This window comes from Lissotriton vulgaris, chromosome 3_1 (assembly GCF_964263255.1).
Source record: "Lissotriton vulgaris chromosome 3_1, aLisVul1.2, whole genome shotgun sequence".
NCBI lineage: Eukaryota > Metazoa > Chordata > Amphibia > Caudata > Salamandridae > Lissotriton > Lissotriton vulgaris.
The window spans coordinates 2,105,207,966-2,105,223,209 of NC_141689.1; the positions used below are offsets into that span (position 1 = coordinate 2,105,207,966).

At 43.7% G+C, this 15,244-nt stretch overlaps 1 protein-coding gene across 11 annotated transcripts in view; it reads left to right on the top strand.

Moving 5' to 3' along the window:
• The window catches only part of FRYL (FRY like transcription coactivator), a 2,483,143-nt gene that overhangs the window by 1,062,738 nt on the left and 1,405,161 nt on the right, over positions 1–15,244 (top strand). For all 11 annotated transcript variants that reach the window (XM_086962669.1, XM_086962670.1, XM_086962671.1 and 8 more), the window contains one exon: positions 10,788–10,960. In XM_086962669.1, coding sequence (XP_086818795.1) covers positions 10,788–10,960 — 173 coding nt within the window. The remainder of the gene's footprint in view (positions 1–10,787; positions 10,961–15,244) is intronic.

Here is a 15,244-nt window from a genome sequence, read left to right on the forward strand (position 1 = left end):
TCTCTTGGAACTTGACATTTCTGGTTGCTATCACTTCACTCAGGCATGCTGGTGAGCTTCAGGCATTATCCTGGGAAGAACCCTTCTGCCAAGTTCATAGGTTTTAGGGTTGTCCTCCACACCTACTCCAAATTCATCCATAAATTTGTCTTTCACTTCAACCATAACCAGTCCATTGAACTTCCTGTTTTCCCACAGCCTGATTCAGTTGCGGAATGGGCTATCCTTACTTTGGATGTAAAATGAGCTTATGTGTACTGTTGATGGAAACAAACCATTTAGGAAGACCCCACAACTTTTTTGTTGCTTTCTCCATACCCCATAAAGAGAAAGCTCTATCCGTATTGCCTGATGAATGAAACATTGGATGCATCCAGACATGCTATGCTATAGTTAAGAGGACTTTGCCCACTCCTCTTAGAGCTCACTCGACTCCTAAGGAAAGATCCTCTATGGCCTTCCTGTTGAGCATCCCAAAAGCTGAGATATGCAAAGCAGCTACTTGTTCCACACCACACGCTTTAACAAAACATTACTATGTGGATGTGCTAGCCCGCCAACAAGCTAATGATGATTAGGCAGTTCTCCATACACTCTCTCAACCTGCTGCAACACCCACAGGCTGTCCACTGCTTTTTGGTAGGATGGCTTTACAGTTTATGTACAACATGTGTATTTACGGAACGAGATGATGGACGGTGTGCTGAAACATTTAAACACTCACCCCAGTCACAGATCTGGGTTGAATCCATCATAGTTCTTTAGCTCACTCTGCCACCCCAGTTCAGGCTCAGCTATATTCAAATCAGTCTTGACCCTGTGCCTCATGGGAACAGTCTGTGAGAAAGGGCCCTCTTTCTGGATGGTTGCTCCCACTTTTTGCTTAATTGCTGATGTACTTTGACTAGGTGTGCCCTGGGCTCCAGCTAATCAGGTACTCAGGGCATATGTTCTTTCTCTAAAACTGCATTGAAACCTAATCCCAATTGGCCTCTTTCCCCAGGTCAGCCCCTGGTAAATGGTACCACAGGTACCCAGGGCACTGTGACCAGGGAAGGCCTCTAAGGGCTGCAGCACTTATTGTGCCACCCTTAGAGGTCCTGTACCCTGACACTCACACAGTGCCTTTGCAGGCTACATGTCTTTGTGCAGAAAAAAGTGAAGAATCGACATGGCATACATCGCTGTGTGCCATTCCTACAAACCACTGCCCTGGCATAGGCCAGTCACCCTCTAGCTGGGTGCACTATACCAGTGGTGAGGGTACATGTGCACGAGCCCTGTACCCCTACAGTGTCTAAGTCCATTCTTAGACATTGTAAGTGCAGTGATGCCTTTGAGAGTATATGGTGCTGGGAGTTTGTAATTACGAACTCCACAGCACCATATGATTACACTGAGAAGTATGGTATCAAACTTTTCAGCACATTAAACCCACACTGATGCCAGTGTGGTATTTAGTCAAAAGTGCACACAGAGGGCATCTTAGAGGTGCCCCCTGAAAACTAACTCACCACTTGTGTCCAGGCTGTGAGTGGCTCCTTTCAGCTGCAACCAGCAGACATGTTTCTGGACCCCTGGGTCGAGAGCCTGCTGCACTCTAGGGCCTAAAACAATGCACAGCCTCGGACGAGGTGCCAAGCCTCCTCCCCATGATTGGCAGGGTTTACAAAGGGGATGCATCAAAAGTTTGCCGCCTTTGTGAGCTTCCCCAGGCCAATTGCTGCTTTCAACAACTGGTCCCCACTGTTTCTGACCCTCACTTTGGGCGGAAGAACCAGCGGGAATAACAAGTGAGCAAGAGGGGTGTGCCCACCTCTGCCAACTCCACCCCGTAGGTGGGGGAGGCGAGGTGAAGCACAACTCGCAGTCTGCGCCATCTTGAAAATGAGGAGACTCAGCCAACCAGGGACAGGCACATGCCCCCCCCCCACTGGAGGGTGGCATAATAAGGGGTGGACCCTCCCCAGGGAAGAGACCCATTGGTCCCTGCCTTTTACCTACCTGTAACACCCCTAAATCTAGTATTTAGGGGCACTCCTGAACCTTGCTTTCTCAGAACCAAACAAGAAGAAAAGGGCCGAACAGCTGTGCAGCAGTTAACCAGCGGAAGACGCCCAATGACTTGGCCCCTGCCCCACCGTCCTGTCTCCCCCTCAAACCTGCTCCTGCGAATTCCCGGTGTGTCCTGCAGCCAGCAACCTCAAAAACCTTGGACGACCTGCCTGCCTTCACATCCAAAGACTGCTTCTCCCTTGAACACTGGATTTTTTCAACTGCAACCTCAGGCAGCAGCCAGAAACCGCGAATACACCCCACTCAGCATCTCCAGTTTTCCGGACCCTGTCTCACGCCTGGGGATAATTCTACATGAAGGAATCTTCGGCTAGAATCGTCTCTACCAGATAGATCGTTACCGAAGGTAAGTAACTTTTACCTCGACCACACTACCGCAAATATAGAGTAAGGTTCTATCTAAAATGTTTATCTCTGCCTACCTTTGGGGTTCCACTAGACTCTGTGCACATTATATCTCACTTTGGTATGGTATATTCAGAGCCAGCTTCCTACACAGTCCAGCCCGAACTACCAAGCCATGTCTTCACTGGACCAGAAACAAGCATCCTGGGACTGGTTTTGGGGTAAGATCTCTTCAGCGAGGCTAGCTTGAATCCAGTGGCAAAGTGAGCAAGGGACCCACGCCTGGGCATTCCTTGCCAACTTAGGCCAAACACATTGAGATGATGGACGGAGTGCTGAATCTTTTCGACTTAGTTGGCCTGGGATCCTGCTATTCAGGACCCCAGGCTATCTGCTCTCTCTGTAAAATGGACTCCATGTACTGTAGGTACATACCAAATTGGATATTGGGTCACCCTTGTGAGTCCCTGTATAGTGTACCATAGGTACCCAGGGCATAGGTGCACCCAAGGCTTACCAGGGGCTGCAGCATATATTATGCCACCCCTGGCTGGCCACCTAAAATGACACAACTGGCTTATCACTCAGCTGGGGCAAGGTCTTGTAATCGCCCCTTGCTTAGGTATAGTATTCCTATACCTACCTTATATATAGACACATAGTAACCTATAAGTCACTCCTATGGCAGGCCTTAACAATCCTGGAAGCCGAGTGCTTGGTTATGTGTGAGATGGTGCTCTAGCATGAGCTGAGCCTGTCTGCAGCTTTCGGAACCATGTCCTTATAGCTGTTCTATGATATTGCCATACCATATACTCTTAAGTGCATTATAATCCTCGCAGTTAGATGCTAACTTTGGTTTGGCTTTATCCAAACATGTTGTGTAAGGTGTCATACGCTTTGGAATACTACCCCCTCGCCAATTCTGGCGACGGGGGTAGCATTCCACCCTTTTAGAGGGAGAAGACCTGTTGTAACTACTGTACCCGGTTAAAGTTAGAACCCCAGCATCACAAAATGGATGCTGCTGCCACAGACACAAGTCTGACCTCCTACTGCTGGGAGTCCTTCCACTCACGGAGGTTTGGTCAATAGGTTTCCTGCTTGGGGAGGTGCGAGCACCACCCCAGACAGGAGGATGTGTATTGGGACAGGGAGGGCTGAATAGATTGAGACACTGCCTGGAGCACACTAGGTGCTCCATGCATACCCCAGTTCAAACCGGTTGCTGGGGCACTCCAGCCCCAGGTCTGGTGTGAAACTGGACAAAGGAAAGGGGGTGTAACCACCCCCCTTCCTGGTCCCACCTATTGAAGGGACCTAGTGAGTAAACCAGCCCCCTTTAGTTGTATAAAGGTAGGAGCTGACCCAGGAGACTTTAGATTAATCCTAGAATCGACTTGAAACGAAACTCGGGACCCTTCGACATTCACCTGAGCTGAAGACTGAAGAATCTCCCTTGTGGCCAAGGAGTAACCACCCTGGGCAACCAGGCACCATCCAGCAACTCGACGGCTTGCTTTGTCCCTGTTCCCGACGGAACCCGAGCACAGAGCCAGACAAGATCCAGACTCCCAGACCTCTGACCCCACTGCACGACTCCAGCACAGCTGAGCACCGTGGAAGGCGTTGGGACACGTGGGACCGGACATCTTGGAAAGCCTCCAACTTGCTAACAGCGCAGCTCCTGAGGCATCCTCGAAGCTGTGCACTGGGGACTGAGACACCCCGACACCGAGCTCCACCTGCACCGAAGACCAGCCCTCCACACTCCACGAGATCTGCGTGGGGCCCTTCTGCTTGTGTTCTTCTCGATGTGCTGTCCGGTTGCTGGCCCTTTGGCTAGTAGCCCTGTGGCGACTATCCTTTTAAAAATCCATCGCTGGTCTGCTTGCTCCAGACTGGCCCTTGCTTCCCTGAAAAGGTGAAGTACCTCAGACCTTCCTGGTCTGCACTAGAAGCCCTGTGTGTATCCTGCGTGGGTTGCCTTTGCTTGGGCTTGTTGGCTCCGATCTTGAAGTCGACCCTTCCATCTGCGAGAACCTTCGTGGGACAGCTCCTCTCCAGCACCTGGTCGTCCTCAACGCCTCCTGGTCCGCGTGGCTGCAAAGACCAGCTTCACGACAGCACCTGATTGCTCCTCAACGATGTCTGGTTCCTTCCTAGTTCCACCCGGTCACTGGCTAGTGACCTAGACTCTGTCCCCTCTGCTTTCAGGTCTTCTTCAACTCCGATCCACCCTTGGATCCACCCGGACATCTTCCTCCTGGTCGCCTGCAGCATCTTCTTCCAAGGCTCCATAGGAATCAACGAGAAAACCCGACACACTTTGACACCTATGCACCCATAGCCCGTGGGTGAGGTAACGAGAGTACTTCGGTGCTCCTGTAGGGATTGCCTATCCTAGTGTCTAGTTTTGTTAGTTGTATCTTCCTAGTTAGACCGGAAGTGTCCTAAATCTCCATTTCCTTACCTTTTAAATACCCTTTGACTTTCTATTGACTCTCGCTTGAGTGTACTGACACTGCACGCGCCGCCTGTGGGCCTCCTACCCTAAGGGTCAGATAGTGTAGCCCCAGCGATTCTCTAGACCCTGAGCCTCTTCCTTTCCCAAGTCGTGGTTCTTATACCACTTGCTTAGTATATGGTTTTACACGCCCCTTGGGCCTAACTGTAAATTGTGCTATTTAAAGTATTTCTGAGAGTAACTTGTTATGTGCTTTTGCCTCTGCCCTCATAAAGAGTTCAGAAGAGTGTGTTAGTAAATAAATACATATATATTTTATATATATCCTGTGTGGTGTCCTTTCATTTGGTATTCAAGGGGTTACATATGGTAAAACAGCTGGCTTTACACTCCCTCAAGAGCCTTTTAGCCTAAGACTGTTCTGTCCACGCTACCTCTAGGATAGCTGGTCTATAAGGTGACTTTACAACCATCATCATAAGGGTTGTATGGACTGGTGCAAGGTGTTCACTAGAATAGTGAACATCATATACCAGGCCAACTTCTCACAATGACCATGTGCATTACTAACAAGAAGAGTAGTCCCAGAACCTTGTAACTCGAAAAACAATTTGCCTGCATCTGGGTCCAACACTAGATTCCAAGTATTGACAGCATGTGAATCTGCAGCACTGCATACAACAAACAAATGCTTACAGGGTAAGTTACATTTTCTTCCCATATGTATTGCTAAGGGTTTGCAGTCCAACGAAGGAACTGATTTAACTGGCCTTTACTGGCACGTAATTGATTCTATTATCTTAAAAGGGCTAGCATTTTATTGGCAATTTCTTTTCACAAAATCCACAAATTTTCCATGTTTTATGTGAAAAAACACACATCGCAGCTTTTTGCAATGACTTTCAGGATAGCGATTGTGTGTAGGTGCTTATGTTTTCTCTTGGGGTTGTAGGTTCCATGCCCATCCTCTGCATTTGACCACAAATGCTGTGATGTTAGACAGATGACTTCTGGTACTGCTATTTAGGATTTTGGCAATCATGTCTTCATTCATCACTCCTGGCATGGCCTGGTTTCTTTAAAATTGTTTTAACGGAGCTCCATGCCCCTATCTTTATTTTAAAGACGTTCCACAGGCAATACAAATAATCCCAGGTAATCTTTGGAAATAGGCTCTTGCTTTATGAAGTATTTTATTGAATTTCCTATTACTCCTAAAACATTGTGTGGTTTTATAACTCTTAAGATAAAAAGAGATCTGAAATCCTTTTGGCCTATATTTTCATACTGTTTATCAGTGAAACTGCCTCCTGAGTTTTTATGATGTGCTTTGAAAACGTTACCTTCAAATACCACAGATCCATGAAGACTTGTCCGAAGGTTTCCACTCATTTATATTTCACTTTCAATATATATATATATATATATATATATATATATATATATATATATATATATATATATATACACACACACACACATACTCCACAAATGCCGGGAAAGACTTGCAGGCTGTCTGGGCGGTCCGAGTAACAAAGCCGGCGCTTTGCAATTATCCGCTCCCAGGTTCCAAATTCAATGAAGAACCACTCGGACACCTCGAGTGCTTTAGCTAGGATTTATTCAGCAAAGGAAATAACGACGAGTTTTTATGATGTGCTTTGAAAACGTTACCTTCAAATACCACAGATCCATGAAGACTTGTCCGAAGGTTTCCACTCATTTATATTTCACTTTCAATATATATATATATATATATATAATATATTCACTGAAAAAACCATAGGTTATAGACCATATATAGTTAGGAATTCGCATTTACAAAACCTTATTTTACTAACACAAAACCATTGAAATTCCATATATAGTTAGTTGCACTAACTATATATCGCGCACCCGCAATCCACTGCTGATGATGTCACATATTACATCATTCATGACATGGTCAGTGACATCACTGATGACATCACTGATGACATCTCAAATGACATCACTGATGACATCTCTGATGACATCACTGATGACATTACTGATCACATCACTGATGATATCATTCATGTGATAATACGATGAACCTCTTCAGACTCTAATATAACCTTAGATACAATCAGTGTAAACAGACACTCACAGACTGTCACTCATCCATGGAATTACTCACACACCTAGTCAGTCATGCAAAGAATCAATCACACCTCCATTTCCTCAACTATACAGTTATACAAACTTTACTTATTCAAACATATACTAACACATATTTACTCTCTTATACAATCCCTGATACAAGTTCACAATGATCCATACAGCCACTCACACATTCACTGGCTCTTATGCACAGTTATTTATATATGTCAACTCTCACATGTACTGTGTTTTACATATGTACTTACTTTGACATGTAGCACTGAGATATCCATTCACTCACCAATACACTCATGCACACAGTCAACCGCCCATACAGCTGTTTCCACATGCACTTTTGAAACCATACATCTAGTGAATCAACTGCTCACACATCTATGCACAGTCATACACCTCCCAGCCAGCCACCCACACACACACTCAGTCTCCCATACAAATACTTGGGCAACCAATCAATAACCCATATAGTTACTCATATAGCTACTTATCAACACATGCACCAGTTTACAGAACAACAGACATAATGATGCACAAATTAAGACAGTTTAGTCACTAACCCATGAACTCAGTGAGACACATTTAATCACTCACTCATACAGTCAGTCATGCACCTACTAAATCCTTCATCCAGACACTTATACATCCATTCATTCTTCAATATGTAAGACATATTTTAACTTTACAGAAACATACAGTCACTGGATGTTGTCATCAGTGATGTCATTTGAGATGTCATCAGTGATGTCATCAGTGATGTCACTGACCATGTCATGAATGATGTAATATGTGACATCATCAGCAGTGGATTGCGGGTGCGCGATATATAGTTAGTGCAACTAACTATATATGGAATTTCAATGGTTTTGTGTGAGTAAAATAAGGTTTTGTAAATGCGAATTCCTAACTATATATGGTCTATAGCCTATGGTTTTTTCAGTGAATATATATATATATATATATATATATATATATATATATATATATATATATATATATATATATATATATATATATATATATATATACATACATATATAAACATATATCATCTGTATATCTATATAAATACAAACATAAATGCATGCATACATATACTTATATGCATACAGATGCATGTTATTTACATGAAAGTTGAAAAAACACTAATAAAAGCAAAGCTAAAAAGCCACCTCATTACAAACAGAATGGCTTTAACTTAAACGAGGGCGAGATCTATTGCATTTTCAATGCTTGTTTACTTTGGTTCCATCAAGAAGGCATTCAGATGTGTCACACATTTGCCATAAATTCTGAATGTTAGCACTCTAGTTGCACATTAGATCACTGTAGTAAAGCTACTGCTCACCAGGGACGTCTGCTGCTGGTATTCAAAGTGCATGTTTCAGTCTGCATGTCAGAATTTTTTTAATGAAATAGAAGAGGATTTGAGAAGTCACTCAAAATGATCCCTAATTTTTCTCTCTGGAGCACTAATTACTTTCTATGGCAAAATTAACCCCCTCATGTTGTTCCTTTTTAAATTGAGTGTTTTCAGACTTACCACTTCATTCCAATCAAGATGGCTTCTGGTGTGCCATACTTTTGTCATAAGTAAGACTGTTAGCGCTCTAGTTGTTCTTTAGAACACTCTGGGACATTCTGTCATTGGGCTATACTTGGGGTACATCTGGGTGATATTTGGGCTACATTTAGGCTCTTTTGTCTCTGGTGGCCATCTTGGGAGACTGTATGTCGGAATTTTTTAATGAAATTGAAGAGGGTTTGAGAAGTCACTCAAAATGTGCCCTAATTTTTCTTTCTGCAGCACTAATCATAATTCATATGGCAAAATATACCCCCTCATTTTGTTCCTTTTTAAATTAAATGTTTTAAGAGTTACCACTTTATTCCAATCAAGATGGCTTCAGGTGTGCCATACCTTTGTAATAAGTAGGACTGTTAGTGCTCTAGTTGTTCTTTAGAACACTCTGGGACATTCTGTCATTGGGCTATACTTGGGCTACATCTGGGTGATATTTGGGCTACATTTGGGCTCTTTTGTCTCTGGTGGCCATTTTGGGAGACTGCATGTCAGAATTTTTTAATGAAATAGAAGGGGATTTGAAAAGTCACTCAAAATGTGCCCTAATTTTTCATTCTGCAGCACTAATCATACTTTCTATGGCAAAATATACCCCCTCATGTTTCTTTTTAAATTAAATGTTTTAAGAGTTACCACTTTATTCCAATCAAGATGGCTTCAGGTGTGCCATACCTTTGTAATAAGTAGGACTGTTAGCGCTCTAGTTGTTCTTTAGAACACTCTAGGAGGCTGCAGTAGAACACAAAGGAATCAACTGACAGTCTCTGTCCTTGTTGGATGTACATGTTTTACTGAGAATGTCAGACTTCATTTTCACATGACTGAGAAAGATAATGTGAATTTACAGAAAATATGCTTTCAGTTTAGCTTATAGATCCCCTTCCAAACCACTGTGGGAAAATCATGAGATATTAGTTTTCTTTAAAACAATATTCATGATATCACAGCAGAAGGTTTTTTCACATGGTAAAATCACCTTAGAACCCACCACAATTCCTAAAACGAGTATGGTACCATCAACAAATGATTTATAATGTAACTAAAGTCCTAAAACCCTCTATTAACTACAATGCTTTTTAATGAGGTGCTATCATGTATATTGGTCCCAAGATGGCTGCCAAGACTTCTTGGATGAAGTGCTGACAGCCAATCAGATCAGATGTGTGGTTAGGCTCCGCCCAGATATATATCTTTTTTTGAACCTAAATTACTCAAAATCCACTGGAGCACATATATTGAGACCTAGCAAAGGCACATCGGGCTAACAGTCCCTACAATTTTGCCAAGTTTCGTGCAAATCCATTCAGCCGTTTGAGCTAAAAGTGAGGCCAACCGCCCTATGGAAATTAACATGGGAAAAACGCGTTTTGGGACCCCCTTTTTTCTCGGCCCCCCCTTGATGAAACCCCCCCAAATTGTCAGGGGCTGCTCAGAAACACAATGTTCCATTTTCCTGAAAATTTCAGCCAATTCCGTCCACAAACGCCAAAGTTATTAGACATAGAATTTTCAAAAATCCCATAGAGAAAAAATCCTAACTATATATACCTACTGGCGACCGCCAGTAGGTGATATATATATATATATATATATATATATATATATATATATATATATATATATATATAGCTAAACTGTCTCAGAATAAGTAAATTTCCTTGTGATTTACTTGTGCACACAGCAGGTAACCGGTTTGACTTTCACTTTACTTTACCTATTGTTCAAAGCTGCTTATTCTAAAAGTGGGAAACCAAATGTGAGTGCTGGTTACTCCAAAACATCCTGTAATTCTGGGCAAATCACATAATCTCCCTATGTCTATAAAAAAGAACCTAATATGTTGTAATCTGGTGCACATGTATAGCTCTCCAACGCCCTTAGGCCAAATAAAATGCTATATTAAATTGCAAATATATGTTTAGATACTACAAACAAAGGTTGGATTGTTAATGTTAAGTATTTATTATTGGGAAAAGCTGTTTTTTAAGCGATTTGAGTAGACATAATTGCCCTTATTGCAAATTCTCTAATTGACCTATACTTATGTGTAACTTCATATTTTAAATAGTTAGATGTCTTTTACTGTTGTAAGTGAAAATTTGATGCAAATATGTTTTTTATATATGGTGTCCAGCATTTGTCATATATTAATATATATACCATATGCATTTTTTTAAGTGCAAGTGGTGGCCTTGATAACGAAACACATTCCCTCAACAATACCTTGTTGGAGTATGTGGATTTAACGAGACAACTACTGGAAGCAGAAAATGAGAAGGACTCCGACACACTGAAGGATATCCGTTGCCATTTTAGTGCCTTAGTGGCGAATATCATTCAAAATGTTCCCGGTAAGGATAGGGCTGTTATTTGGAAATGATTTGCTTTCTCTGGAGTATTTTGTTTCAGTGATAATTGTGCTCCCACTATAGTTAAAAATGTGTTGATTCTTGGGTGGTTGGGTGGAGGGGGTTGGGGATGGACCGGCATCACTTCCTTGATAGCTATTTAGCAAAGCAATACACTAGGAGCTATGTTTAACACATTTTCATTGTTGGCTATTGTACTCTGCATTGTACAGCTAGACACAGTGCCATTACAGATATCGACCCATACAGAGCCAACCCCTGTGAGAAAGTTACATAAGCTTGGGTAGGGTTTGTGTTGGAATGTTTTAATGTCTTGGTGAACTGCAACTTGTGCTGCCAAAAATCACGGAATCTTATTGCATTCATTGTAGATTGATGCTGAACATGGAGTGGAACTACCAGGTGAACTTTGAGACTTGGCAGTTTAAAAAGATCTGGAGTGTGATCTGGGGCATTCTTCAGGGCCAAGGATCCCTAACTACCTCTGGTAGCCGAGAGGAGTCTAAATGTAGGTGCATAGGCACAATGTTCCTTTTGATGAATGCGTGACTATAAAGGACATCATCCCGCTCTCTGACCAGTAAACCTGTATCCTCTAAATTTAGGGATATTAGCTTGAACCCGCCCAGGTAGGACCCACGAGTATATTATTGTTTTCCTTTAAGCTTCCTATTTCTTTCCACCTCACAAAAATCCTAGGCATAACGGCCCTTAGGCGGTAGTTAAGGATCCCTGGCCCTGAAAAATGCCCCAGACCCTTTTGGGCTTATAATGTGGGCAGAAATATGTTGGCCTAGCTACTGAGATTGTGTGAGCCATTATCCTCAAAAACCGTCCCATTCATTTTTAAGTCTCGCTAGCAAATGCAGCGCATGCGCTGCTTCGCCTTGCGAGACTCTATTGTGGCCGGTTTCTGTGCCGAAGGGAGACAGGAGATGGCACGGTCGGACAGGAGATGTGCACGCGTACGAACAGGAGATGTGCATTCCGCACACGTGCACATTTCCTGTCCTCGGAGGCTGGCAGCGCGCGCATCGCGCTATAATTCCCCCCCCCCCCCCCCCCCCCCCCCCCCCGGTCGGCTTGTTGTTCCCTTTGCTGTTTTATCTAGCGCGAACTCGGTACATTGGTATTGGGATGCTTTACATAAGCATCCGTTACATTACAGGAGGTCACATTCAGCCACATATAAGCTTGGCATGCATTCCTTACATTCTACGGAGGTAGAGTTCGGAAAATGAGTGTAGGTATTTTATACAACTATGTCTCGCGTAGTTACACGGTCCATACATCACAAAGGGAGCATGAACTTGTGGTCGGGTATAAATTGCGTGCATAGTCTTGTATTATTTTTTGTTTCAAAAGCGAACGCATATTAGTAGTTAGATACAATGATATGTACGTACTTTTATTGCACAGAAGTGAACGCGTACAGGTGACAGAAGAGAGGGGTGGGGAGCACCCCACCCCAAACAGAGGCCCAATAACACCCAACTTAACTCAAGTGGCTGGGAGGCGGGGGGGTTGATGAAAGTGGGAAGAAGTGTTAGGGAAAGGGGGCATAAATGGACAAATAAAGGTCATACATAAATAGTGCTGTTTATGACAAAAATGTTCATGCATAGTCTTAATTTACGCTTTGCGTAAATTGGTCGTTGCTGAGGTCTCATTGTGGTTATGTTATCACGATGTAAAGCCCTCAGGTTTTTGAAAAGTGCACTCTGTGCTTCGGGGCAGGTTTTCTTACTACTGATGACTTCATAGGCGGTGACCCCCTGCTGAGGTCACGGGCCGCACAGCGTCATGGCGCATACAGAGAGGCCATACAGAAACTCATTCAAATAACTATTAAGACCTCATTGAGCCAAACATAATTGAAGAAGTCCTTGGTGCTTTCGCATTTGGATTTTGCTACTTTCGTTAAAAAAACAGCTGCATAGGAATGGGAAGTAAACCATGTGGTGAAAAATAGCAACACACCAGGATGAAAACCACCGACATCAAACCAAGCATGTAGACTCCTGAAATGTGTGGTCCGGGGGCAAGTTTGACCTGCCCTTTGTTTATCCTCTTCCCCAACCCCCTTGATAAATGTGCTTGTGACCCAGCTGAACTGTAAGAGTGAAAACTTGCGGGAGGCACGCTTTATATCGGCAATTGTGTCCGACATTTTAGGTTGCTTTAATAAATGCTTATTTACCTCAGTCAGTTAAACACCACAGACCTGTGGGCCAAGAACGCTTTCAGCCGCGCACAGCAAGAGCAGATTAATGCTCGGGCCAAAGACGGCTCAGAGTAAGATGAAACGGTTCACCTTTGACCTTGAGGGCCCATTGTGAAAAAAATGGGGCAACCTACTGTTTTATCTTTTCTGGGCAACACCAGATATTCAAGTTACGCTCAAGTCGATTTGGGAGCAGTATGGAGACCAGAAAGTTCAACTTCTCTCTCTGTCTTTTAACTCCTCGGTTCGGTGGACATATGTGCTCATCTGGCATTAAATTAATTTGCAAGTTTTCGCAGGTGTTTTTAACAAGCATTTGCAATGCAATAGGTCTTGCATTTGGGAGAGTTTGACCTATTCGCATTGTAAATGACAATGCCTTTGATTTATGCATTTGAAAATCTGCAAGCTGTGCGTAAACAAGCACTTTGTACATGCTTATGAGAAGCAAGGTTGTCAGTCTCTTTGACTGGCAGCCTTACTTCGCCTAAGCAAGGACTATACGTACAAAGTGCGTGTTTATGCACTGCTTGCAGGTTTTCTAAACAAATGACTAAAAGGCATTTTTATATCTACAATGCCAATAGCTCCAACTCTCGCAAATGCGAGACCTATTACATTGCAAATGCTTGTTAATCTTACCTATAGATCCCTCCTTTATCCCTTTACACTCGCACAGGAATTCTGTGAATATCCTACTCTGACTTCTGTATGTCTGTCTCAGTTGTGTTCTCCATACAGCTGTCGTACCTATTTGTGTTGATTCCCGTCTCTTCAGATGCAAGTGGGACTCTACTTCGACCACCATGGGCGTCGGAATGCATCTTCACCGATACCTCTGTATGTAGATAACATTTGACCAGTTGGTTCTCCAGAAGGGGCTACTCTCTCCTTTTTGAGACTACCCCTCCACCCAATCCACCCACTTGCGACAGGTTTTCGGAGAACCACATCTCATTTCTCTGCCAGAAAGAGGCGTCTCTTGGCCAAGGGAGCCATAGAGAGGGTGCTGGCATCAATAGTAGGTTGTGGTTGTTCTTTCTGGTGCTCAAGAAGGATGGCGGCATTCATCATGTCCTAGTCCTGCACCCTCTTAATTTCTTCCTGAAAATGGAGAAATTCAAAATGCTCACGCTAGCTCAAGTCTTGTCTACCCTGGACATGGGAGACTGGATGGTAGCGATGGACTTGCATAATGCCAACTTACACATCTCTGTACTGCCTACTCACAGACGTTACCTGCGGTTCACCATAGGCCAAGAGCATTATCAGTCAACTATGCTCCCCTTTGGCCTTACCAGTGCCCCTTGGGTGTTCACCAGGGTGATGGTGGTTGTTGCAGCTCATCTGTGGAGATCAGGGATTCCAGTCTCCCCCTATCTCGATGACTGGCCGTTGAAGACTGGCTTTGCCCAGGCAGTAGTCTCCCACCTCCAGACCACAGTAGACCTCCTACACTCACTTGGATTCACTATCAATGTGACGAGTTCACACCTAACCCCTTCACAGACGCTCCCTTTTATTGGAGCTGTTCAGTGCCGTTTCGGTCTTATCCTCCCGAACAGCTTCTAATTAGCATGGCGAGTCCTGTTCTGGACATCTTCCAGGCAGCAACATGGGCATCTCTGCATACATTTACCAAACCCTTCTGCCGTGACAGGCAGGTCCACAGGGACAGGCACTTTACCCGTTTGGTCCTGCAGAACTTTTTATTATGAAAAATTTCACAGACCCTCCTCTAGGTAGGTATTGCTTGGGTATCTATTCTATGGTAAGGATTTTGCGACTATAAGTTTCAACCAGGTGAACAAGTTACTTCTAATCGGTAACACCATAACTTGTAGAGGCGCTATCTTATACGCAGATTGCTTACTGACTCACCCATCCTGCCCAATCTTCAAACGGATTTATAGACTTGGAGCCTGTTCCCCTTTCTGAGCCCTAGTTCTCAGACACCAGTGGTCAGTACTCTTCATGGCTCCGCGCTTCTGGCGTGGAAAGTTGGCAAAGTACACGGACAGCATGCTACATTGACTCCTATA